Source organism: Microcaecilia unicolor, chromosome 6, assembly GCF_901765095.1.
Source record: "Microcaecilia unicolor chromosome 6, aMicUni1.1, whole genome shotgun sequence".
In the NCBI taxonomy this organism is placed as follows: Eukaryota; Metazoa; Chordata; class Amphibia; order Gymnophiona; family Siphonopidae; genus Microcaecilia; species Microcaecilia unicolor.
In genome coordinates, this window is record NC_044036.1 from 313,472,396 (window position 1) to 313,499,384 (window position 26,989).

Here is a 26,989-nt window from a genome sequence, read left to right on the forward strand (position 1 = left end):
TGTAGCTAATACCCTGAAAACTTCTGCCCAGTGTGCAGCGGCAGCCAAAACGGCAAACAGGATGCTAAGAATGATTAAGAAAGGGGTGGTAAATAAGACTGAGAATACTATAAAGCCTCTGTACCGCTCCATGGTTTGGCCTCACCTAGAGTATCATGTTCAGTTCTGATCGCTGTATTTAAAAAAAAAAAAAAAAAAAGATATAGCGGAATTAGAAAAGGTTAAAAGAAGAGCAACCAAAATGATAAAGGTACTCTCATATGAGGAAAGGCTAAAGAGGTTAGGGCTCTTCAGCTTGGAAAATAGATGGCTGAGGGGAGATATGATTTGAGGTCTACAAAATCCTGAGTGGTGTAGAACGAGTACAACTGAATCGATTTTTTACTCTTTCAAAAACTAGGGGACACTCAATCAAGTTACATGGAAATACTCTTAAAACAAATAGGAGGAAATATTTTTTTCACTCAACGAATAATTAAGCTCTGGAGCTCTTTGCAGGAGGATGTGGTAGCAGCAATTAACGTATCTGGGTTTAAGAAGGGTTTGGACAAATTCTTGGGGGGGGAAAAGTCCATAGTCTGCTATTGAGACAGACATGGAGAAGCCACTGCTTGCCCTGGGATTTGTAGCATGGAATCTTGCTACTAGTTGGATTTCTGACAGGCACTTGTGACCTGGATTGACCACAGTCGGAAACAGGATGCTGGGCTAGATGGACCATTGGTCTGACCCAGTATGGTTATTCTTATGTTCTTATGTTTTAAAAGCTGAAGAATATTCTGACAAGAATTTTTCTGTACTGTATAATGTGCCAAATTATTGGGAAATAGGCTCTGCCTGAAGGAGGTGGTAGAGACAGAAATGGTGGTGAAATTTGAAAAGGGTCAAGAGTTGTGGATCTGATATGCTGCCTTTCTGTAGTACAATCAGTGGTTTACATATATTATATGCAGGTCCAAAGAACTACAGGCCTGTCTAGGCTCAACTAAGGTCAATGTTTACGTCTCCACAATGAGACTGTGCAAAAATGGAATTCATGGGAGAGTGGCAAGGCAGAAATGGAGTAGGATATACACCAGAGGTGTTCAGTGTCGGCCCTGAGGATAGGCATGGCTAGGAGAAGCTGTAAATGTAGCACCAAGTATCCCGTAAATATAATTCAGGGAAGAAGTGGAAAAGGGAGTTCCCTTCTGGGAATAACAACAAGGAATACTTTGGATTGATAATTTGCCAGTTGCTGTTTGCCTGTTGTAAGAGTTCAAATAAAGGGTTTGCATTTCTTTGAGACTTTTTGAGTACTGCCTGGTTTATGGAAGAAAGAGAGAGGGCTGAGGGAACCAATCAGATTTAGAGGATAAAGTATAGCCTTCCAAACCCCCGGATCTCTATTCTAGACCGTTGGCCCACTCCCATACTCAACTGCAGGTGAACTGGGATGGATGAGTGAGATGAGATTGGCCCTGAATGGGAAACTGAACCAAACTTATCTGCTTTGTGGCCCAGGGCCTGAGCTAGTACACGGGTGAGACCCGGGTTACATGTGCATAACTTTACCTGTATAGATTGGTGTATTCCTGGGGGGTGGGGTGTTTATGCGCGTACTTTAGAAAATCTGTGAGTAACATATGATGGTAAATGTGGGCATGCCAAAGAGGTGTAAACATGTGAACATACATTTCCTGGGCTAGGTTTCAAAGTGGAAGTGTGTGTACGCTGCTAGGGTCTCTTTTATCAAGCCTTGCTGGCAGCTCCCGGTACGATAATGCCAACAAAGTCCATTCACTTTGAACGGGCTCCGTCGGCATTGCCACGTGGCTAAATAAAAGAAGCCCTTATTTTGAAAATATGGAACCACTAGTAAAAAAGCCCCGTTTCTGATGCAAATGAAACGGGGGGCTAGCAATGTTTTCTTCTGTGTGCATGTGGGAGTGTGTGTGTCCCTGCCCTCTGCCCTTTCTCCCCTCCCCCCTCTGAGTCCTTCACTGTTACAGAGCCAGCGATTTGATTTTGTGCTCTGCTGTTTTCCTACACTGACTGTTTGTTACAGAGGGCGGGGCAGACACTCATGGGGAAACCAGATATCTCTCCCCCTTCACACTTCCGTCTGGAGGCTTCATAGAACGTTGGTGTTGCCTTTTATATAGAGAGATATGCATGTACTATTTGCATCTGCAGAGTTATAAAATTATGCCCATGATGTAGAAGATGGAATTCATATAGACATATATATTAGCATAGTCTATGCTGGTATTGCCAAACATGAGAAGATTACAAACCCTTCAAAATACTGCAGCCAGGGTACTCTGTAAGGTGAAATGCAGAGATCATGTATCTTCCCTTCTCAGAAAGCTCCATTGGCTTCCTGTCGAATTGAGGGATTGTGATTCTTACTTTCAAAGCTCTTCCTTTAGGACTACCAGATTACCTGGCTAAACATACCATTCCCTATTCTCCGCCTCGATTGTTAAGATCTTTGAATGACCACAGACGTGTTCTTCCAGGACCCTCTCTTGCACAATTAGAACGAACTAGGAAGATGGTTTTTTATTTCCTAGCGCCCTGCCTGAGGAACAAACTTCCTCTTTCGCTTAGAGCTGAACCTTCCTTGTCCAGTTTTAAAATTGGTTTAGTGATCTGGTGACCATGTTAGTCCACTTTGAAAGGTAATCAAAGAAAATAAGATGATACCTTTTTTATTGGACAACTTAATATATTTTTTGATTAGCTTTCGAAGGTTACCTATCTTCTTCACATCAGAAATAAAAACCCATTTTTTTTTAGTTTAGCATTTAACAAATAGACGTAATTTTGTTGACTTGCAGTTGGCTGAAAGTTTTGGATTAGCCTTTAGGCATTGTTGCCAGTAGGTCCTTTGATTCATCTCTCTCCCATGTATGTGTGTGACTGTTTGAATGATCACTATCCTATTTCAATGGAATTCTTTTCTCTACTTTTTTTATGTTTTCAACATTTTTATTGATGACAATCAAAATTAGATATATTCCACATCTGGCCTAAATAACATAGCAACATTATAACATACATAACAAAAAGCCAGTGAGTTAGTCCGTCATCAATTTTTGCTTTCACCTTTTCACCCCCCCCCCCCTCCCATCCTCACCCCTCCTTGCCCCTCTCCCCTCCCTCGCATGCCCTAGGGCTTGGACTCTGATAGTCCTAGGGCACCCCCCCCTCTCCTCTAGTGGAGCCATATATATCGTATGGACGCTCTCTGGGGCTCCTGACAGTGTCATCCTACCCCTTATTCAGAAGCAAGCTTCGCCCTTTTGGACTCAATGTCTGTAAATAAGGGCCCCAAATCTGTGTAATCTTTTCTCTACTTTTATAAGTTAGCTTGTACATCGCTCTGGTTTGCAATTTCTAATAAGAGCAGTTTTATCAAATATCAATAAACATAAACATAGCACTGGAAGATAAAGGACTCGGTTTTTGTGTTAAATATTACTTTTGACACTTTTACTACTCTTTTTTTTTTTTTTCTCATTGCCAATTCTTTCCAATATTGAGGGACATTTTTGATGTGACGTCTAAGTCCGATTTGGGACGTTTTGGGAAAAACAACCAAAAATTGAGTGATGAATACCGTGGTTTTTGAACAGATTAGTGACAGCAGCGGGGGAGGGTTGGTGGCGGCGGGAGGGAGTGGAGAGTGTCATTGGTGGCGAGGGGGGGAGGTCTGGCAGTGGCGGGGGGGGGGGTCCGGAAATTGCGGGGGGGGGGGATCGGTGGCGCCGGGGGGGGGGGTTAAATGTGCCCCCTCCCTCTGGCTGTGGCCCCCCTACCGCCAGAGTCCAGATACGCCCCTGCTACTGGGACCAGAAAAATGTCTGTCTTTTTTTTTTTTTTTTTTAAATCATAATTTTTTAGATGTTTTTGTGGTCAGTGCGCCTTTCTTTAGGTACCATTTTCAGAAAAATATATCCTAGGGTAAAATGCACAAAAACAAGCCATTGGGATGTCTGGGGACCAGCATTTTTTGTAGACTGGCCAAAGAGATATCCCAGCAGAGCAGAGGGGCAACCTAGGGGGCACTTCAGTGCACTTCACATAAAAGGTCCCAGGTGCAATTTTCATTGTAACCGTCTTTATATTGTATTGTGAGCCTTAAGTTCCAGGAACGGGGGAGGGGGGAAACAACTGTTCCTCGCTGTGCAAACAGTGGCGTAGCAAGGGCAGGGCGGTGCACCCCAGGTGCACGCTGCTGGAGGGGTGCAGAGAGCAGCCGTGCACTTGTCGGCTCCACTGGTTCCCTGCTCCCTCTGCCCCAGAACAGGTTACTTCCTGTTCCGGGGCAGAGGGAGCAGGGAGCCAGCGGAGCCGACAGGCGCACGGCTGCTCTCTGCACCCTCCAGCAGCGAAGAATGCACCCGGGAGGGGGGCTTGATGCTCTGGGGAGGGGGGTGTCGTGCTGCTCCCTGAGGGGACAGACGCTGCTACACCCGGGGGAGTGGGGGTGCGCAGCGGCAATCCGCCCCGGGTAGCAGCCGACCTAGGATTGCCACTGTGTGCAACACTACAATAGCCCTCAAGCCTGCAAGTGTCATCTATATATAGGTATATCAGGTATTTAGTGGTTTTTGGAGGGCTCACATTTTCCACCACAAGTGTACCAGTTAGAGTGGGATATGAACCTGGGCCCCCTTCTCTGCATTGACCACTAGCCTACTGGGACCAGCTTGCTGCTCTAATAGGAATGGCCATTATATCTGAAAGTGTCATAGAGCCGAATTTCTTGTCACTGGCCACTGGGGGAGTAAGGGGGTTATGTCTTAATCTCTCCAGTGGACATCTGGTCATTTAGGGCACCGTTTTTGTAACTTAGTCGTGCTTGAAACAGGTCTAGACAAAACCATCTCAAGTTTTGCTCCAGATGTTTTGGTTTTCTTCCATTAGGGCAGAAAAACATTTAATTTTTGGGGAATGCCCAAGTCCCGCCCAAAACATGCCCCCTTGAAATTTGGAAGAACTGCGGAGAAAAACATCTCAAATCAGAGTTTTGAAAATCGCAACTTAGAGGTTTCCTAACCCAGTGTTTCCCAGGTCCCGTCCTGGAGTGCCCCTTGCCAGTCAGGTTTTCAGGATATCCACAGTGAATATTCACCTCCTGCGGGAGATGAAAACAGTAACGGAATTCAAAAATGTGTGGGATAAACATAAAAGAATCCTGTTCGGAAGCTTAGCCAAGTTTGGGTGGTAGAGCCGGTGGGGAGAGGCAGGGCTGGGAGGTGGGCCTTGTTCTGGGCAGACTTCTACGGTCTGTGCCCTGAAAATGGCAGAAACAAATCAAGGTCAGGTATACACATAAAGTAGCACATATGAGTTTAAATTGTTGGGCAGACTAGATGGACCGTGCAGGTCTTTTTCTGCCGTCATCTACTATGTTACTATGTTGTGGTGAGAAAAACGTCCTTCTGCCGCTTTGACATTTTCTCTTTTGAAAATGAGCACCATAGGCTACAAGCTCTGTCTCTTCGTTCCCTGCCCCCATTAAGTGCCTCTAAAACTTGCAAATCCTTCTTTATTAATACTTGTTGAGCATTGTAACCAAGGAGAAATCTATTGCATGTGTTTTGATGTTTTTCTTTTCTCCTCTTACACATCCAGGATGTACTTTGTGGCCTGCCCCATGAGGGACCTGGTTAAAAGAGAGGGAGTTGATTGTGTCAGCCTGATGAGCAATCCTCTCTTTGCATCTGGGCTAATCTAGTCACAATCCTGGTACTGTGAACAGGATAAGTAAATTAACCCTTTTGTCTGTTTGGAGCCTCCTTGTGTGTGTTGCTGACTATAGTTATGAAGAGAATGAAAGAGGAAAGGTTGAGGATGCTGTGGAGAGAGGTGAGAGAGAGCCATTTTCTGGCTAGTTCAGGGCTCAAGCTGGAAGATTTCAACAGTGTTTATGTAGCGTGATTCCTTCTGTTTGCATGAGTCACTGCTGCTACATTAAGTCATATTCTTTTACCTTATTTAGAATTTTAGGTTGTGATTTTAATTTTTTTTTTCCACACAATCAATAAAGATGTTGTTGTTCATGAGCTTTTGACATGTTTACAGCTCTTTGCAAGTAAGGCTTGTGATGCATGCAGGGTTGCCAGGTGGAAAATTTTTTGCCAGCCCAATCCAGCCCCAAAACCAGCCCAAAACCCGCCCAAACACAAACCCCGCCCCTAACACCCCCACCCCCGCGTCATCACCCCCGCCCCCGCCGTCATCAACCCAGCCCCCGCCGTCACCGGCCCCGCCTCCCCGTCATCGGCCCCGCCTCCCACGTCACCGGCCCCGCCTCCCCGTCATCGGCCCCGCCTCCCACGTCACCGGCCCCGCCTCCCCGTCATCGGCCCCGCCTCCCACGTCACCGGCCCCGCCTCCCACGTCACTAACCCCGCCCAAAACGTCACTAACCCCGCCCAAAAAAACGTCACTAACCCCGCCCCCCCCGCGGCCGAAAAAAAAACGCCCTGAAGCCCAAAAACAGCCCAAAAAACCGCAACCCGCCGCGGGCAAAAATTTCCCGCGGCGGGTCGCGGAAAACCGCCCAATTGGGCGGTAAAACCGCCCACCTGGCAACACTGGATGCATGTGGACTTATACTTTATGGTCTTTTTGAGGTGGTCCATTTAAAAGATATCGCCACCTAGAGGCTCCAGCTCCTTTCAGGATCAATAAATACCACTATCCTATAGAATGCTGTGCTGGAGAGAGTGAAATCCCAGAACTGACCTGTCTTAAACTAGTGTGAACAGTGGTATAATAAAGCTAATAATCACAGTCAATGGAGGCTCAAGGCAATCTGCTGCCTGAGGTGAGGGACCAGCTGTTGCCACCCCTCCCCCTCCCGCTTGCCCGCTGCCTCCTCTTCCCAGCCCTGCAGCAGCAATAAACCAGACGATGAGCACGGGACCTCTAAGACCCATGCGTTCCTCCAAGGCCATGCCTGTCATGCCACCTATGATGATGCAAAAGCATGCATCAGAGGGGACATGACTGCCAGGGCCTTGGAGGTGTGCATGGGTCTCAGAGAACCCGCGTTTATCATTCAGCTTTTTACCACAGTAGGAGTGGGGAGAGGAGGCGGCGGTGGTGGTAGCTGAAAGGCAGCAATTAGGGAGTTTCTGCTAGAGAGGAAGTCACTACTGGAGTGGGTGAGGACACTTCATGCCGCTCTAAAAATTCTGCCGCTTGAAGCGACCGCCTCACTTCACCAAATGATAGGTGCACCTCTGATCACAGTGGACAGCAAAATGGTTTAGAAGGTGGAAGACTCTGGAAACTGAGAGAGTAGCTTCAATATTTTTGGGACAAGGCAATTCAATGACCTGTTGCTACTGACCAAGCACTGCAACATATATGCATTAATATGGGGTGGATATTTGTTTTTATGTTTGTGTGTGTTGGGGGGGAGCAAAGAAGATGGCAGGAAGCCAGCATTCTTCCAAAGGCTTTGCTGCAGACAACTGCTCACCACACCTAAAAAAAAAAAAAAAAACAGAATTAGAAAAAGTCCAGAGAAGGGCGATGAAAATGATAAAGAGGATGGGACAACTTCCCCATGAGGAAAGGCTGAAGAAGAGGCTAGGGTTCTTCAGCTTGGAGAAAAGGCAGCTGAGGCAAGATATGATAGAGTTCTATAAAATATTGACTTGAGTGGAACAGGTAGACGTGAATCGCTTGTTTACACTTTCCAAAAATACAAAGACTTCAGGGCATGCAATGAAGCTGCTAAGCAAATTTAAAACATTCTTCACTCAATGTGTAATTAAACTCTGGAATTCGTTGTCAGAGAATGTGGTAAAAGCAGTTAGCTTATCAGGTTTTAAAAAAGGTTTGGATAATTTCCTACAAGAAAAGTCCATAAGCCATCATTAAGATGGACTTGGGGAAAATCCACTGATTATTTCTAGGATAAGCAGCATAAAATCTGGTTTACTCTTTTGGGATCTTGCCATATATTTGTGGCCTGGATTGGCCACTGTTGTAAACAGAATACTGGGCTTGATGGACCTTTGGTCTGACCCACTATGGCAACGCTTATGTTCAAATATTGAGAATTTCTCCCCACGCAAAAGTTAAGACTCTTGTTCAAGGGGTAACATGTACAGAGCAGCAGTTACAACTCGAATCCTTCACTGGGCAGACTGGTTGGGCCACATTGGTCTTCTATCTGTTGTCATTTATTATCTAACTACGGTAAAACTCTATCTTTGTTAAAGCATGGATAGGGTATTTGATCCATTTGGTCGCAACCAGTGGGTTTGGATCTTAGTAGCAAATTCTAATCTAGCTTCCTGGTTGCAAAATACCTATTGGGTTTCTGAAACCAGTGTTATAAGTGCCTGTAATTCCTTAGGTGTTTTACAGTAGCCACATGGACCATAAACTCCTTTGCATTTGTTTTCTATATGGCAACCATTTTGACACAGTGCATCGATCCTTCTTGAGGTTTTCTCCTGCCCTTGGCTTCCACTGCATAACAATGATGCAGTACAGTGTTTCTCAAGCCATTCCTAGCCAGTGAACATGCATGAGACAGAACTGTATGTATTGCCTCCATTACAAGGCATGCTTGCTGTACCAGCAGCTGCTGTGATCTGAGAGTCCATTTGTATGTCTACTCTAAGCTGTGGAACAGTTTACCGATTGAGCTGCATGAAAAGCAGAATTCTCCAAAGTTTTGAAAGGACCTGAAAGCTCAGCTGTTTGTACAGTATTACTAAAAAGCTGATGCAAAAGGATCTTAATTAATTTTGATTAATGTCGATTGGTTATAGGCATTGTCTTGTTTTTGTTCTGCGTGATTTACTGTGAATAAAAAGGGAAATGGGACTTGATATACTGCCTTTCTGAGGTTTTTGCAACTAAATTCAAAGCGGTTTACATATATTCAGGTGCTTATTTTGTACCAGGGGCAATGGAGGGTTAAGAGACTTGCCCAGAGTCACAAGGAGCTGCAGTGGGAATTGAACTCAGTTCCTCAGGATCAAAGTCCACTGCACTAACCACTAGGCTACTCCTCCACCAGAAGTGTAATGGTGGACAGATATAAATCTGATAATTCTGGCATAGTGCTTGTGTTGTGGGCAACTGGAGTAGGCCATGTCCTTATGGTCGTTTATACTTATGGACCACCTGTTCAGCTGGACCCAGGGCAGCTGCCCTTTTGCTCATAAGTAAAAGCAGCCCTGCCAAGATCTCTTTCCCCACCCCATCACTCCTTCCCATCTCCCTCACTTCTTCCCCTAATAGTTGAACTGTAACTAGAGATTTTTGCATCTCGAATAGTCAAGTGTAATTGTGACAACCACCCCCCACCCCCGCTTTCCCTCCAGTCCACTCTCTACTCTGATTCACAGTCTTCTTTTCATTCTTTCCTTTCTGAACTGTTCTTAGTTCTTCGTCTGTCACTAGCCTATGCTGATCATTTTTCCGCTTCTAAAGCGGGGCCTAGTGCATAAAACGTCATCATGTTCTCCTCTTGTAAGCAGTGAAGCAGGGAAGGTCTCGATATGTGGGTAGTACCATCTGTGCTGCAGACCTTGTTTCTTAGAGCGTGATGTGTTAATAGTTAATCAGAAATGGACAGAAAACAGTATGGGGGAGGGGGGCATGGAGATATGTTTAGAGCAGTAGGGGACTAGACATAGCACTGAGCTCTGAAGGTTTTGGAAATTAACTTGTTGTTCAGATCCAATACGGGGCTGGGCCAAAGTTATCTGTTTTGCCCTAGGTGAGCCAGCAGCCATGCACCGCTACCCAGAACCGCCCCGTCTGCCCTGTCCATAGTCCAGCATCTCTCTCTCCTTCCTTCCTTCCTCTGCCCCTCCCACCACCATTGTTGCTGATGCCCCCACCGTAAAAGCCTGGCCTGCAGTGGCGGACTTTTCAGCATCTGTGTATGTGTGCTTTAAGGCCTGCCACGTCCTGACCCACTGTCTCTCAGAGGGGAAAGGATTTGGCAGGCATAAAGTGTGTGCATGCGGATGCTGAAAGGCCCACTGTTGATAATGGCCTTAAAGGGATGCTTTTGCCAGCTGTGCCAGTACTGGAGTGTCAAAAACTGCACCCCCCCAAAAAAAAACACCTGCCATCCTAGGCACATGCCTAGTTTGTCTAATGGATGAGCCGGCCTTAGGTCCATAGCCAAGATGCAAGTTGTGAAAGGTCAGTGTGTTCTTTGAATACCCAGGACAATTTTTAATTTGAGCAAATAATCTCAAAGAAGAGTTAATTGGGCCTGGGCCCAACCGATATTTTGATCAACCCTTGACAAAGAACTAGTAGCCTATATTTATTTTATTTCTTTGGATTTACTTACCGCCTTTTTGAAGGAATTCACTTGAGGCGGTGTACAGTATTAAAGACAATGTTCCAATCCAAGTCAATGGACAGGTGTGCCCATCTCTAAATTAGAACCTTCATTGGCAAACTCAACAGAGAGGCCAAGGATGGGTTGAGCATTGGAGACTGAAGTATCTTCTGTCAAATAATTTATCCCTTCAACATGGCTGAGTCTCATTGGTTAGGTGATTGCGAAAAGGAGGAGCTTTCTTTTTAAATTCTTTGGGTTCATTCCCTTCTATTAGTAGTTTGCCTTTCCTCTCCCCCCTCCTCAAAAAAAAAAATAATCCTGAAAGTGCTCTTATATGACGGGTTAAGGTTGTGCCAGTCAGCCATCTTGAAACACCTCGTTTTATAAACTTCCTTATTGACGGAAGGAATTGAATAGCTGGTTAAGGGCTAGTGAGGTTGCTAGAATAAACACCAAACAACACTGTTTTATGTTCTCTTCCTTAGTGTGCTCTGTACTGCTGGAGGACAGGAGACATCTTTGTTCTCCCGTTAAGTCTTCAAGAGATGAATCTGGGAAGATGACCAAATCCTGCGTTTGCTTCTCCATTTGGATGACTTCATTTTTCCTTTAACTGTAACTCTTTTGCTATTAGATAAAAATATTCCTAAACACATTGCACACCTTCCAAAAATCCTGACTTACCAATGAGGTGAATGGATAGGAATGTTATGTCTTTCAGAGTAGACATGGCATTGCCTAGTTTAACTCCTTCCGATACAGTTGTTATTCTACTTACTGGAAAAAAAAACATTGGTACAGTTCATTTATTCAGCCAGACTTTCACAATACATGATCAGTCTGAACATTTCATCTGACTTTCAGGAACGCGTGAGCCCTTGCCGCAGTGGCAATGGGTGGCGGTAAGGTCTCATACCCCAAATGGTCGCTCACTGATATTTATTTTGTCGCAGGTCCATTTTTGGCCAAAAAGGCCTTTTTTGCAGGCACGCTGAAAAAGGGACCTGCACGCGTCCAATACATGCGCCTACACCAGCGCAAGACATGTTTTGGTGTGCTTTGGTAAAAAGGCCCCAAAGTTAAGTCTTTTGGGGGCCCTTTTAGTAAGGCACACCAAAAAATGGCCTGCAGTAGTACAGGTGCGTGCTTTGGGCATGCGCAGATCCATTTTTCAGAGCGCATATAAACAAGGCCTTTTTTTATTTTTGCCAAAAATGGACATGCGACAAAATAAAAATTGGCGCACGTCCATTTTGGTTCGGAGACCTTACCGCCAGCCATTGACTTAGTGGTAAGGTCTTACGCAGTAACTGTGTGGTAATCGCTATGTGCGTAGAATGACGATTACCACCTGGTTTCTGCCGTGTGCCAGAAAATAAAAATTATTTTCCGGCACATATAGCAGACGCGCATCAAAAATGAAATTACCGCAAGGGCACGCGGTAACCGGGCGGTAATTCCAAATTGATGCACATCGGGTGCACGTGGAGGGGCATAATCGAAAGGAGTGCCCAAGTTTTCCTGGCGAAGGGGTGGGGAAACCCGTATTATCGAAACAAGATGGGCGTCCATATTTTGTTTCGGTAATACGGTCGGGGATGCCCAAATCGTGAAATTTAGGTCAACCTTAGAGATAGTCGTTCTTTCAGATGGTCGTCTCCAATTTTTGGCGATAATGGAAACCGAGCACAACCATCTCAAAAACGACCAAATCCAAGCCATTTGGTCATGGGAGGAGCCAGCATTCGTAGTGCACTGGTCCCCATTGTCGCGTCTGCTGCTCCCTCCGGTGCCTCCGCCGCGGGGGGGCGGGAACCGGCATCCACCGCGGTGAGGGGCGGCGATGGCCGCTCGGCCCGGGGCCGAGGCCTGAGGCCGGCGATTGCGGCCGCCGGTCTCTCGGTCGCAGGTTGTGGGGGCAGTGTTTGCGCTGGAGGAGGAGGTGGTGCCCGGGCACGTTGGCCGGCGTCCTTGTCTCTCCCGGGCGCGGGGGTTTGGAGCTCCGCCTCTGAGGTGCTGGATTGGGCAGACAGAGCCAATCAGAAGGGCTCTGTCAATAGCCAGGCTCGGGTTGGTTGGGCAGTACTTATGGAAGAGACTGAGTTAGAACTTTGCTTCAGGTTCTGTGCCCGAGGCCTGTTTCCTGTGGTTCCTGTGTTTCTCTGCGTTCCTTGTTCTTCTGGTTTTGACCTTTGGACTGTTCCTGGTTTTCCCTGCTATCTGCCTGCCTCGACCTCTTGCCGGATTTTGACTTCGTTGTCTGCTGCCTGCCCTGAACTTTGCCCGTTATTGGATGTTCTCTTTCTCCATCTGCCCTCTGCTGTCCTGGTCCCTGTCTGGGTCAGCTCGGCACCCCGCGGTTCCTGAAGTCCCGTTGACTGCCTGCAGCTGGGGGCTCAACCCTCGGTGAACGGCGGTCGCCGCGGGTGAAGACTTGGGGTTGCACAGCTGTTCCTTAAGGTCCCTCGGGGCCTTACGGGACCTAAGGGCTCACCGTCCTTGCACATAAGACACCCCTGACATGCCAAGACACCAACCGGGCACCCTAGGGGGCACTGCAGTGGACTTCATAAATTGTTCCCAGGTACATAGCTCCCTTACCGTGTGTGCTGAGCCCCCCAACCCCGCCAAAACCCACTCCCCACAACTGTACACCACTACCATAGCCCTAAGGGGTGAAAGGGGCACCTACACAGGGTCATGCCTAGGGTCTCTGGTGCCCCCCCTGCAGACTATCAGTTGGTGCCCCCCCCCCCACGCGTGCCGCCCCCTCTACATGCTAGCAGAATACTGCATCTTGATCACACATGAAAAACACATGACACAACAGATATGAAGGCAAAATACTGAACTGGAAAGTTACCTCAAGAAGTCGGACTCAGTCCTTATGCGTCCTGTCTACCCCAAAAGAAAAATGAAATCAGTCCTTGTTGTTAAGCGATTGGTTTGTGCGAATTAAACTTCTGAGGTAAATTCTGTGGTGATCTTTCACACTGTCTGGGTTTCCATGTGAATACTGACTGCCCAGTACAGTGACGGACTGGCTGACTGGTATAACTGGGAGGTTATAACCTATAATTACAGTACAACTCCTAGTCCTCTGGGTCAAGGTCCTGATGGGTGAATACAGGAAAAGGTGACTGGACCCAGGAATTTGGCTCAGGAGAATCGGGATCACTCCGACCCTCTCATTTCAGTCTTTTTGAAGTAAAAGATTAGATAGTTTGGTGCCCGTGTGTCTTTATAGGCACCTTCCTGCCCAATTAACCTAAGTGCCCTGTTATAAAATTTCATTCCACAAAACTAAATCATCTCCTTCTGGCCCCAATGGAAAACTGAAATCACAATCTTTGTTGCAAGCGATTAGTTTGTGCACATTAAACTTCTGAGGTGAATTTTGTGGTGACTTTCACACTGCCTGGGTTTTCATAAGGATACTCCTAGTCCAGTGGTGTAACTGGAAGCCCCTAATGTCCCAAATGCTCTGGATCGAGGTTCTGATGGGTGAAGGTGGGAAAAGGTGCTAAACCCTGAAGTGGACCTTAGGGGGGGTGGGGACCCCTCTCTTTTCAGTCTTTTTGCAAATAAAAGAGTAGACAGATTGTGTAATCACTCAGACTTTCAACATCTTCAGTCCTTCCGTGACTGTTCTGCTGTGCTTGACTGCTTAAATATTTTAAATTTAAATGCTTTACTTTTTGTCTATTAGATTGTAAGCTCTTTGAGCAGGGACTGTCTTTCTTCTGTGTTTGTACAGCGCTGCGTACACTTTGTAGCGCTCTAGAAATGTTAAATAGTAGTAGTAGTAGTAGTAAACCTCACTAGTATGGAGTTGGGGTTTTATTATCTTTTTTTTATTTCAGTGTCTTTTGGGGTCACTGCACTTTCTTTTCTCTCCCGGTCCCCCTCTCTCCCCACTGTCTCTCTCTCTACCTCTGTTTGCCACCTTTAATTCCAAGTCCCGCCCCATCTCTGTTACCTCCGTCCTCATTGGAGAAAACTCCCTTCTCAGTAATCCTTCTCAATTCCAGATTGGGCAGAAGCTCTTACAGACCAGCTCAGCTCTCTCACTGCCTCTCAGCACTCCAACGGTCCACGGACGGAACAGCAAAACAGGGCAGCGGTCCAAATAAATCGAACAGACGCGAGCATGTGGGAAGACCTGGGCGCCATGGGCGGTGACAAAGAGCCATGCGCTGTGCGCAGGAAGGCAGCAGCAGCGCATGTGCCGACACGGTATTTTTTTTCTTTTACTGGATTGGACGGAGTGGCATGGCGCCCTTAAAGGCAGGCACCCCCCTGCGGTGCTTACCCCGCTTACCGGGTTTGCACGGCCCTGCACCTACATGTGGGTACAGTGGGTTTCTGGTGGGTTTTGAAGGGCTCACATTTACCACCACAAGTGTAACAGGTGGGGGGAATGGGCCTGGGTCCACCTGCCTGAAATGCACTGCACCCACTAAAACTGCTCCAGGGACCTGCATACAGCTGTCACGGAGCTGGGTATGATATTTGAGGCTGGCATAGAGGCTGGAAAAAATATTGTTTTAACTTTTTTTTTTTGAGGGTGGGAGGGGGTTAGTGACCACTGGGGGAGTAAGGGGAGGTCATCCCCGATTCTCTCCGGTGGTCATATGGTCATTTAGGGCACATTTTTGTGGCTTGGTCGTAAGAAAAAAAGGACCAGGTAAAGTCGTCCAAGTGTTTGTCAGGGACGCCCTTCTTTTTTCCATTATGGGTCGCGGACGCCCATGTGTTAGGCACGCCCCAGTCCAGCTTTCACTACGCTTCTGACACACCCCTGTGCACTTTGGTCGTCCCCGCAACAGAAAGCAGTTGAGGACGCCCAAAATCGGCTTTCGATTATGCCGATTTGGGCAACCCTGTGAGAAGGACGCCCACCTTGCGATTTGTGTCAAAAGATGGGCGCCCTTCTCTTTCGAAAATAAGCCTGATAAGCTCCTACGTGGCTTAGTAAAAGGGGTCCTTGATTTCTGAGGCCCTGAAACTCAAGCAAACGCGGGTGCTAGAGGCCATTAGCGCTGATTACTGCTCGCGTTAGTGAGCACAGAATGCTCATAGGCTCTAGAGCAGAAGATGATGAGCAGACCATAAATTACTGCAAATAGCATGCTAATGCTGTCAAATTGATGTTAATGAGGTTATTTCCTATTCCTTCCCAATGCTCAGAGAACAACACAGCACATACAACAAAGCCACCTTACCGCTGAACAAAATAACACCAGCTTGGAGCAGGCATTAGGGTGTTTGAAGAGAGGATTTCTCATGATTCTTTCTTTAAAATCTGCTGGTTTTGATTGGTTTTGGAAGCAGAAGGAAGCCCATGCTAGAGTTACCATACGTCCGGATTTACCCGGACATGTTCTCTTTTTGAGGACATGTCCGGGCGGGTTTTGCCAGTCCTCCCGTTTGTCCGGATTTCTGGACAAACGGGCGGCGGGCCTATCCTAGCCTCCCCTCCCCTTCCCTTACTTACTATCTACTGTCCTGGTGGTCTAGTGACCTCTTCGGGGCAGGAAAGAGCCCCCTCTTTCCTGCCTGGAGCTCGGCCTTGCTCTGCATTCTGTTGCTGTGACGGTCTCAGGATTCAAAATGGCCACCGAGAGTTGAAGCGGTCTCGCGAGACTGCAACTCTCGGTGGCCATTTTGAATCCCGAGACCGTCACAGCAACAGGATGCAGGGCAAGGACAGAGCTCCGGGCAGGGAATATGTGACAAGGGGTGGGGTGTAGGTGGGGCAAGGGGCAGGGCAGGGGTCGGGACATGTGTCCTCTTTTTCAGAGGACAAAATATGGTAACCCTAGCCCATGCAAGCAGGGGTGTAACCAGACACTCAATTTTGGGTGGGCCTGGGCCCAAGATGGGTGGACAGAAGAACCCCGCCCTGTCCCACAGGCAATTTGGTCTCTTCTTCTCTCGCCTGCATGCCATATGGTCTCTCAAACATCCCCCCTCTCCCGCATACCTTTTAAATAGCAGATTTTCACCGGCAGCAAGCAGCAACTAATACACACTGCTCATGCTGGCCCCACTGCCTTCCCACTGATGTAAGTTCCTGTTTCTGCATGGGCAGGAATACGTCAGAGGGAAGGCTGTGGGGCCAGTGTGAGCAGTATGTATCAGTCACTGCTTGCTGCAGGCGAAGATCTGCTATTTACAAGGTATACAGGAGGGACAGATTTTGGGAGTTTTCAGCTGGTGGGGCTTGGGAATCCCTTCCAGCCACATCATAGGTGTGCTGCTACTGGGTGGGCCTGAGCCAAAAGTAGGTGGGCCTGGGCCCAACCGAGCTCACCCTTGGCTTCGCCACTGCATGCAAGCCCCTAAGCGCTGGTTGTGAGAGACGAATGGGTACGAGTCGCAGCAAAACCCAAAAGTGGAAGCACACATTGGCGCCTGTTTCCTGCATTTAAATATGAGCCTTCCAAGTTTAACAAAAAAGTTGAAACGCTTATATTTAAAGGCGCAGAAAACAGATGCCAATGTCTGCTTCTCTTTGGGTTTGCCAGGTGCATGCGCATTGTAGCTGAGCTTACTGCAAAATTTCTAGGTATGTGCCAAGCACGCTTCGCCCTTGCTTTTACAGCATGCATATAATTTGAATATAATTTCCTTTGAGAATTGGCGACTTAGGTTTCTGCTGTATTTTGGCGGTGTGGTTTCTGTGCTGTTGTCTTATCACGGGAGTTCTGAGCTAGAGAATGACACGGGGACGGGGAACCGCTGTAACCGCGGGGATGGGGACAGAGCTCGCAGGGACGGGGCGGGGACAGATCCCACGGGGACAGGGACAGGGGACAAACTTTCTCCCTGTGTCATTTTCTACTTTGAAGCCTGTTAATGAACTGGATTGTTATTTATGTTTAAGTGATGCCTACAAAGATATTTTGATTTTTTGGAAAAACAAGCAAACATACTGGCCACAACTAGGAAACTTTGCATGGGAGATCCTGTACATCCTGCTACCAGCACATCTTCTAAGAAGACATCTTCTATTGCGGGAAGGACTGTGGAAGACAGGAGAGCTAGATTGAATCCTGAGATTGTTGATGATTTCTTATTTATCCACAGATTCAAAAACATAACAGTGCTTTATAGGGCATATTTTTCCCCTCTAGGGCATATAGAACGGGTTGTATTTTATACCCCTGGACATTTTAACAGTGTGAATTAGGATTCCTTGTTGTATTAGAAATCACCTATTGTTGGGGTTGGAAGGGTAGAGGGTGGTGGTGGGAAGGAGGGTTATTATAGCTGCTCATTGTTATTATTGTTCTCTATTTGTAATTTATACACAACGGTTGCACAGCATATTGTTCCTTTTTATATTTTAATAAAAAGATGTAAATATAAAATCGTAAGTATTCGAGGCTTCTGCAGATGAGGACAGAGCCGACGGGACGGGGACGGGGTGGAGATGGAGACAGGGCCTGTGGGGACGGGGCGGGGACGGACACAGAACCCATGGGGACGGGGGGGGGGGGGGGTGGGGGGAACGGAGTCAAACTTTGTCCCCGTGCCATTCTCTATTCTGAGCATCATGGCCTGAGTCAGCTGGAGCTGAGGCTGCTGCAGAGGTAGTGTTTACGGCCCCTAGAGGGGAGAGGGTTGTGCTTATTGTATTGGTTACATTTTGGTTTTTTTCTGTATAACACTTAATTACATTGTAACAAGTGGTATTTCAAGTAAATAAATGGAATGGAATGGTTATTGCTCAAGGGTGACTCCTAGTGGCCAGATTCAGGGCCTGTGGGGTAAATCCCTGGATAATTGTGGATGAAGATTCATGGGGCCAAATCCCAGTCCTAGTCTTGTTGGGCAGACTGGATGGACCGTGCAGGTCTTTTTCTGCCGTCATCTACTATGTTACTATGTATATATGTAGTTCTGATTGAGCTGTAAGTGCAAATGAGCAGGAGGTAACTGCTGGGTCAAAAACAAAGTGATTAGCTGAAACCTGAAGGTTCCCCTTGCTGTTGATGGTAATTATTCCAGCATGAAACTCTGATCTTTTCTGATGGCAGTATTCTAATGAAGGATAATTAAGTTTGGGGGATTCATTACAAACGTATTGTTCAATGCACACCTCTAAGTTCTATCTAGGTTAGCGCATATTATTCATTTGCCTTAAATTAATGTGTGTTAACATCAATTTAACATGTTACTCTTCAAATTAGCACACATTGAAGTTGTAAAAAAGAATTTGTGAAACAAACCAAACAAAGTCTGCGATCAAACTTTCTCTCGCTATCTGAGATAATGTATCGATCTGCAGTAAGATTCAGCCTTTTTGTGATTGCCCAGGCTTGGCCTATATTTGGGCAATGGTGAAGGCAGACCAGAGCTCTAAGGTTTCATATTGTTGTCTTGCAGGAGGAAACTCATGAGTTGGAAGTCACCAAAGCCATGGACACAGACCTTGCTGATGAGGGTGGTAAGTGTTTTTCCTGTAGGCGGTTGCATTTGTCCATAGGTAAAGGTGACCCTGTAACAAATTTCTTATCCAGGGGCTCTCAACATTTCTGCTTCATTCTGACTGTGTGCAGAGCCACCGAGAGACTGAGCCAGGCCCGGGGCAAGGCCGCCCCCCCAAGGATGATCGCTGCCGCTCCGCCTCCCCCCAATTGCCACTGCTGCTGTCGCCTCTCTCTCCTGCTCCCAGGCTGCTGGCGCCACACAGTCCCCAGTCTCCACCTACCTTCCCTCAGCTCCCTTCTGTCTGCCATTCGACCCCCTTCATTTAAAAAAAAAATCTCGAAATCGGCAGTGCAGCACCTTCTGTGTGAAAGTGGCAGATCGTCTTGGGTGGGCCTTTCCTCGCTGTGTCCTGCCCTGCCCTCACAGAAATAGGAAGTTACATCAGAGGAGGGCGGGACACAGTGAGGACAGGCCCGCCCAAGACGATCTGCCGCTTTCACACAGAAGGTGCTGTGCTGCTGATTTTGAGATTTTTTTTTTTAATGAAGGGGGGTCGAATGGCAGAGAGAAGGCAGCTGAGGGAAGGTAGGTGGAGACTGGGGACTGCGGCGCCAGCGGCCTGGGAGCAGGAAAGGGCAAAAGACCCCGGCGCCGGGCCCTCCTTGGAGGCCCTGGGCCTGGGGAATTTTGTCCCTCCTGCCCCTCCCCCCTCTCGGCGGCTCTCACTGTGTGCGTTCTTGTAATATATATTAAGGGAGGAGGGGGAGGGGTCCTCACTGAAGTCCCCTCCTGTGCTTTACTAAGGTCAGTTACAGGCCAGGCCCCTGTATTCCATAGAAGATGGATGCAGCTGCTTTCAAGTAACAGCTGTGTGAGTCCAACTGTAGAGGAAGTGAAAAGAGGGTGGGGTGACTGAGGTAATGCGCCAGTCCAGACATTAATTTCTGCACAGCTGAAGCCCAATTGTGTGGACGAGGGTGGGACAGGGACATTCTCCATAAACTATACACCAGATCCACTGCAAGGCTGTCACTATCTATAAATAGGGGAACTAAATTGCAAAAGCTGATTAATCTCTCAGGTATCCAGAGCCCTCTTAAAAGAAGTGGGGAGGGAGGGAAGCAGGAAGAATTAATCAGCTGCCAACTGGGTGAGAAACTGTTGGAAGACAGAGAGGGAGGGAAAGACTGAATTTTTAAAGAGGTATCCTAATATTGTTACTGTACTCCTGAGAGAGAGAGCGAGTTCATATCTAACTCAGTAATCTAACTGTAATCTCTGTATCTGAGAAATAACTTGTTTTAGTGTAAAAGATATTTTCTTTGTAATCTGGAGCTTACAGAGATAGGAGTAGTGCTTCATCACCTGGTTTGGTTGCAGGCAGTGGTGTACCAAGGGCGGGGCGGTGGTGGCGGTCCACCCCGGGTGCACGGTGCTGGAGGGGTGCAGAGAGCAGCTGCATGCCTGTCGGCTCCGCTGGTTCCCTGCTCCCTCTGCTCTGGAACAGGTTACTTCCTGTTCCGGGGCAAAGGGAGCCAGCGGAGCCGACAGCCGTGCGGCTGCACCCAACACCCCTTCTGCAGCGTGTGTTGATGCAGGGTATGTTGATACGCCGGGGGAGGGAGGGGTGTTGATGCTGCGGGGGGGGGGGGGGGTCGTGCTGCACCCGGGGGGGGGGGGGGGGGGGTGCGCAGCGCCGATCCGTCCTGGGTGGCAGCCGACCTAGGAACACCACTGGTTGCAGGCTATTCGTTTTGTAAATACATCTGAATTCCTTGCAGGTTGTGATGGGTTAACATATTTACCCTAAGAAAAAAGAGGACACATGCTCAGACCCCTGTTGCACACCACCCCCTGTCACTTTGACCCCCCCCCCCCCAAAGAAAGCCAGATTCCTTCTCTCCCCCCCCCCCAATTTTCCAGCCTCCCTCCACCCACATGACTCCATTCACTACCCCTCCCCACCCCTCCTTTACCTTAGTGTGGTGCCATGGTGGTCTAGTGACCTCTTCAGGGCAGGAAAGAGCTGCCTGGCTATGTCTGCAGACTGTCTTTCTCCCGGTGCTGATTCAAAATGGCTGCTGAGAGTTCAAGCACTGATCTTGCAAGATTTCTGCGGAAGTCTTGCGATGCCGCCGCTTGAACTCTTGGCAGCCATTTTGATCGGCGCCAGGAGAAAGACAGTCTGCAGACGCGCCGGGGCAGGAAAGAGGGGGCTCTTTCCTGCCCTGAAGAGGTCACTAGACCACCAGGGCACCACACTAAAGTAAAGGAGGGAAGGGGAGGATAGTACACCCGCATGCCCGTTGTAAGGGGTTTGAGAGAAGACTGCTTCAAGGAGAGCGAAGGCAGAGACAGGAGGGAGGTGTGCTCGGGCGGAAGAGGTTCCTTATAGACATGGAATTCGCCTCCTAGTGGCCAAAAGGCCGACCAGAATACCAACTAAGGATAGGGACTACCATTCCCACAACCCACCAGACCCTATGCAGGACTCACAGGAAATAGAGGGGGAGGGGCAGGACTGGGAGATGGTTTCTGATCAGGGAGATGGGGAGCAGCTGGGAGAACCCTGTGTGGAGGGGGAGGATATGGAATGGGATAAAATGGAGGCAGGGGAGGAGATAGAGAAGGAGCGCACGGAGGTGTGGGCATTAGCACAGGCTGCAGATGGCAAGGTGAGAGGTTTCCTGGCTACAGTATTACCTCAACTGTTTAAAATTGGAGAAACAAAACTGGTGCAGTTGTGGAGGAACCTGTGGAGGAGAGTAACTCAGCAGATTTACTGTACACAGAAGGGAGTGCCTTGCACTGTAACTAAAATCTGTGTAAGAGAGGAGGTTGATGAAATGAACTGTTTGTGAGAAGATAAAGTAGCCAGTAAACTACCTGAGAACAGAAGGTAGTGCCAAGAGAAACTGGACTGTGGTTAGAATGTCTTCAGACAAGAACTTGAACTATATTGTCGAGGTGGAGTAAATGTAAGAAACTTGAGGTGAAGAACTGTCCTGTAATAATGAAGTTGGAACAGGAATAAGTCTGTGTAACTAAGCCTGTGTAAATAAAAACCCTTAACCTATAAAAGTATCGGAGTTGCTGCATGTTTGTTGAACTACGACCATAAGGACGGCTTGAGTAACAGTTACCCGAAGGAGCTGCAGAAGCTGGGGGTTTGGTATAAGGATAAGCTCGTAGTTCAAAGGTCTGGGCCTACGTTGAATTCTGCAGGCTAAGCAGGGTCAACCCTGGCCAGAGAGTGGAAGAGGGACCAGCTAACACCATCCACCCGGTGGCGTTCCTAGGGGGGGCGGTGTGTGTGGTCCGTCCCGGGTGCACGCCGCTGGGGGGGTACCACGCGCCTTTCGGCTCCGCTCGTTCCGTGCTCCCTCTGCCCCAGAACAGGTTACTTCCTGTTCCGGGGCAGAGGGAGCATAGAATGAGTGAAGCCAACAGGCGCGCAGCATCCCCCCCCCCCCCCCAGCAGGTAAAAATGCACCTGGGGGGGTGTCCTTTTGCCGGGGGGAGGTGTCCTTTCGCCGGGGGGGGGGGGGGGGCGCATCGGCGATCCGCCCTGGGTGTCAGCTACCCTAGGAACGCCACTGCGTCCACCCACCAGCCTGCCCGTTCGTCTGCAAATCCAGAGTCTGGCAAAACCTGCCCAGTTGCCCAGCCATGTCCTCAAAAAGAGGACATGTCCAGGTAAAGCCAGATGTATTGTAACTAAGCCAGAAATCATGGTAACCTTAGACAAGAGGTTGTGGGGTCCTGATGTTTTGCTGTCATCCAAAACCACACCGCAGATCTGTGGTGCAGTTTTGCCACTGTGTTGAAATTTATCAGTTAACAAATTCGTAATCTGAACAGCAGGGAAAAAAAAAACATTTCCATTGTTCAACATCAAAGATAAAAGTGAAGTCTTCAGAAATTTTAGCAATGAACTGTAAAATACCCCACATTTAGCTCCAATCCCCATCTACTTCAGAAATCCATGGCGTCTCTGTTTAAAAGAAAACTATAGATACATCAGATTGCTGTAGATGATTTTACTCTGGAAAACGTGATCACAGAAATGTATAGATCCATCACCTCTGTCTGTATACTGGTCCCTCCCTGTAAGGCTCCTCTGGGGGTGGACCTGCCTTTCTATATCTGATCAAAAGCCATTATGGCAGTGAATGTGCAAACTAATTGAGCCGAGAGCATAGATATAACCAGTGGGTTTTAGGTGCCAGTACTCAAATGCTTGGCAATCCATCAGGGGTGGGGTGATCACTGAGGGACCCACCCCACAATAGCCAGGCCCTCTATAACCAGAATCTATGACAAGACAGAATTGGTGTGTAGAGCCTGAGCTCTTTCATTTAAAACTTGGGGACCATGGGTCAATTTTAGCAGACAATGGGAAAGGTGCCAGTACTCAGTACCCCCCAAGTACCCCCTCAGTAAGAGCCCTGGTTATAACTGAAGAGAAGTGCATGTGAGCTCCTTACAGCACAGCAAGCATTGTCCGTATCCAGTATGTGACAAGGCCTAATGTTTTCTCAGAGGAAGGAAATATGTCTGGACTAACTGAGGAATCAAGTCTGCATTTCAACTGAAGCGTATTTTTGAGGAAAGGAATTGGGAGGAACCATTCCAAGCACTTTTGTCTTGGCAACCCACACAAACAGCCAAAGGGACAAAGACTTCAATTTGGAAAGCAGCTCATGTCATGTGTGTGTGTTTTTTTTTTTAATTTTAAGTATTCTTACAGAACCAATACTATGCATAGCTAACATTTTAAACTTTCAACTGTTATTTAACTTCTCTTCCTAGATTAGCAATGGGATGTGGCCTAGTTTTGCAGGGAGATTTGGGATCTGTCTTGGCTTCTTTCTTCCCTCCTGTTGAATTGTGCTCGTTGTAGTACCAATGGCAAATGAAAAGAGCAGGACTACAAGTACCATGATGCATTGAGATGGGAGTTCAAAAACCCAGGAATGGCCCAAAATCTATCTCCCTTCCTCCCTCCCTGCACTAGCTGACCTATCGCTTCATCAGGGCCGCTGAGGGGGGACAAAATTCCCTGGGCCTCCAAGGGGGTCCGACGCCAGGGTCTCTCTCCTCCTGCTCCCAGGCCGCCGGCACTGCAGTCCCCGGTCTAACCTGCCTACCCTCAGCTCCGTCGATAGCCCCCCTCCGTCTGCCACCATGACCGGGCCCCCTGCATTCAAATTGGCTGTGCCTCACCTCCATATGAAAGCGGCAGATCGCCTCCCTTCACGCCCTCCCTCACTGTGCCCCGCCCTCGCGGAAACAGGAAGTCACATCAGATGAGGGCGGGACACAGTGAGGGAAGGCCCAAAGGGAGGCAATCTGCTGCTTTCACACGGAGGTGAGGCGCTGCCGATTTGAATACAGGGGGGCCCGGTCACAGTTGCGGATGGAGGGGGGCTGTTGACAGGGCTGGGGGTGGGCGGGTGAAGACCGAGGACTGCGGCGCCAGCGGCCTGAGAGCAGGAGAGGGAGGCGACAGAAGTAGCAATGGGGGGGGGGGGGGGGCGGCCTTGCCCCGGGCCCGGCTCAGTCTCTCGGCGGCCCTGCGCTGCATGAAAGAATTTTTGCAATGCCTCCGAGGCCAAACTTGTATAGGAATTCAGTTTTCCTGATGCGAGGAGAAATTCCCATGGCAAAGAAACAAACTGCAGCCCTGAAAGATCAAGATTTGTTTAAAGATTTTCCCCAGACTAGAAACAGCTCCTAGGCAACAAAAACACAGATACTGCTGCTCTGAGAAATATTATCACCTCACTGTCTGGATTCTGGGCAGCTAATGATATTTTGTTGTTAGGCCAACATAACACATGGAGTATTCAGAGATGCCAATTGTGGATCATCCTAAAGAATAAGATTGAAGGCCAAAGAATTAGATTTTTTTTTTCAGACAGTGTACATGGTATAAATCTAGAAAGATATGGAGGTTCATTTTCAAAGCACATAGACTTACACAGTTACATAGGTTACTATGGAACTTTGTAAGTCTAAGTGCTTTGAAAATGATCACCTTAGTGACCACCTATTCCTTAGTGACCTTTGCAAATGACATCTGCTTTTCTTTGATGCCTCTGAAAGGATATAGACAGAGAGGAGGCAAAATGGGATAGTTTTCACAGAAATTTGCTCAGGTAATTGAGCAATTTTCTGTGTAAATATTTCAGATGGAAAAGTGCGTTCAAGTCAGTGGCTAAAATATGTGATGAGGTTCTCAGAGCCCATATACAAGGAAAAAGGAGGCAAAATATGCAGGAAGGCACGCTCAGATTTCTTCCTACCTGTGAAACCATTTGGCTTTTCTCCTCTTAGGCTTGGCACTCAAGAAAACAAGGAACAGGATTAGCGTACTGACACTGGGGTTCTAATGAGTGAGAGAAGGGGCTCAGAGAGTGTGAAAATGAGTGTGACTTGGTATATGTGGAGTAATGGAGACTGTTTGAGGTCCATTGGTAAGGTCTTGGGCATTGCAGGAGGTGAGTCCTGTTGCCTTCCGAAGCCCTAGAGGGTTGAAATCTTCTCTCCTACTTGAGTCCGCCTTTTCATTTCAGAAGACTTAAGGTCTATCACAGATTTCTTAGAAAGTTTTGAAAGACTTTTTTTTATTTATTTCAGGTAATCAATAGAAATAAAACAGCCTGGTTGAAAAGTGAGGTGAAGGAAGCTATTAGGGCTAAAAGAAACACCTTCAGAAAATGGAAGAAGGAACCCTCTGAAAATAAAAAGAAGCAGCATAAGGAGTGTCAAAGCAAATGCAAGGCGCAGATAAAGAAGGCCAAGAGGGATTACGAAAAAAAAGCATTAGAGGCATAGGCGGTCGGTGGTCCAACTGTTTGGGGAGGCTAAAGGGGGCGGGGTTAGGGGGTGGGGCCAGGGGTGGAGCTTAAATCCATAATTGTCTGATCACACACAGAAAAAAAAATAAATAAATGTCACAATTAATACCTTTTATTAAATTTAGATATTAGCTGTGTATCATATGTCAAAGAATAAAGTGGTTGCTCAAAGCATATACTAACCACAATCGCTCAACTGCAAAACACTATGCACAACTTTGTGCAAAAACACACTCTGAACCTTACTGTACCATAAATATTACACTGGGCAGAATCTAATACACCAATATACCACCCATACGGAAAATGCAGACCGTCAACAATATTGAAATAAGGGATCATAATATCACAATTCTCATGTAGAGCCACAAAACATCCTAATTCATGTTTAATGTGGGATAAAATGTCATAAATAAGTAAATAAACTTTTAATGTTGAACACCTAATTCTCAAAGTGGACATATTCCAAACACTATAATGAAAATAAAATGATCTTTTCTACCTTTGTTGTCTGGTGACTTTGTTTTTCTGATTGTGCTGGCCCAGTATCCGATTCTGCTGCTATCTGTCCTCTTAACTCCGTTTCCAGGGCTTCCTTTCCATTTATTTGTTTACTTTCCGCCTTTCTTCTTCATTTCTTGTCCTACATCCGTAAGTAAAAGCTGGGTCCTCCGCAAACTTGACTGTCCAGTGGATCCAGCTTTTGCCTATTTTCTTCATCCATGTGCAGTTTTTCTACTCTCTTCCTTTTCTGTTATCTCATCTCCTTCCTCACTCTTCCCTCCCCCTCCATGTCCAGCAACCCTCCTCTCCCCCCTACCCTACCCTCCATCCACCAATGTCCAGCAACTCTCCTCTCCCCTGCCCTCTCCTCTCCCCTTCTTCCACCATGTCCAGCAACCCTCCTCTCCCCTGCCCTCTCCTCTCCCCTTCTTCCACCATGTCCAGCAACCCTCCTCTCCCCTTCCCTCCATCCAGCAACCCTCCTCTCCCCTTCTTCCACCATGTCCAGCAACCCTCCTCTCTCCTGCCCTCTCCTCTCCCCTTCTTCCACCATGTCCAGCAACCCTCCTCTCCCCTTCCCTCCATCCAGCAACCCTCCTCTCCCCTTCTTCCACCATGTCCAGCAACCCTCCTCTCCCCTTCTTCCACCATGTGCAGCAACCCTCCTCTCCCGTCTGCCCTGTTTCCTTCCTGCCCCCCCCACCCCCCCGTACCTTTAAATATTATAGTTTTGCTGGAGTCGCGGGCAGCCGGCATTGAAGACATCGGCAGGCTTACGCCCGTTCCAGCAGCCTTCCCTTCCCTCGTTGCAAGTTGGATGATGGCTCCGCTTTCGTAGATACAGGAAATACGTCAG

General features: G+C 47.8%; 1 protein-coding gene across 4 annotated transcripts in view; it reads left to right on the forward strand.

Annotated features, from left to right (window-relative positions):
• The window catches only part of MXRA7 (matrix remodeling associated 7), a 108,991-nt gene that overhangs the window by 48,712 nt on the left and 33,290 nt on the right, over nucleotides 1-26,989 (forward strand). For all 4 annotated transcript variants that reach the window (XM_030208180.1, XM_030208177.1, XM_030208179.1 and 1 more), the window contains one exon: nucleotides 18,722-18,782. In XM_030208180.1, coding sequence (XP_030064040.1) covers nucleotides 18,722-18,782 — 61 coding nt within the window. The remainder of the gene's footprint in view (nucleotides 1-18,721; nucleotides 18,783-26,989) is intronic.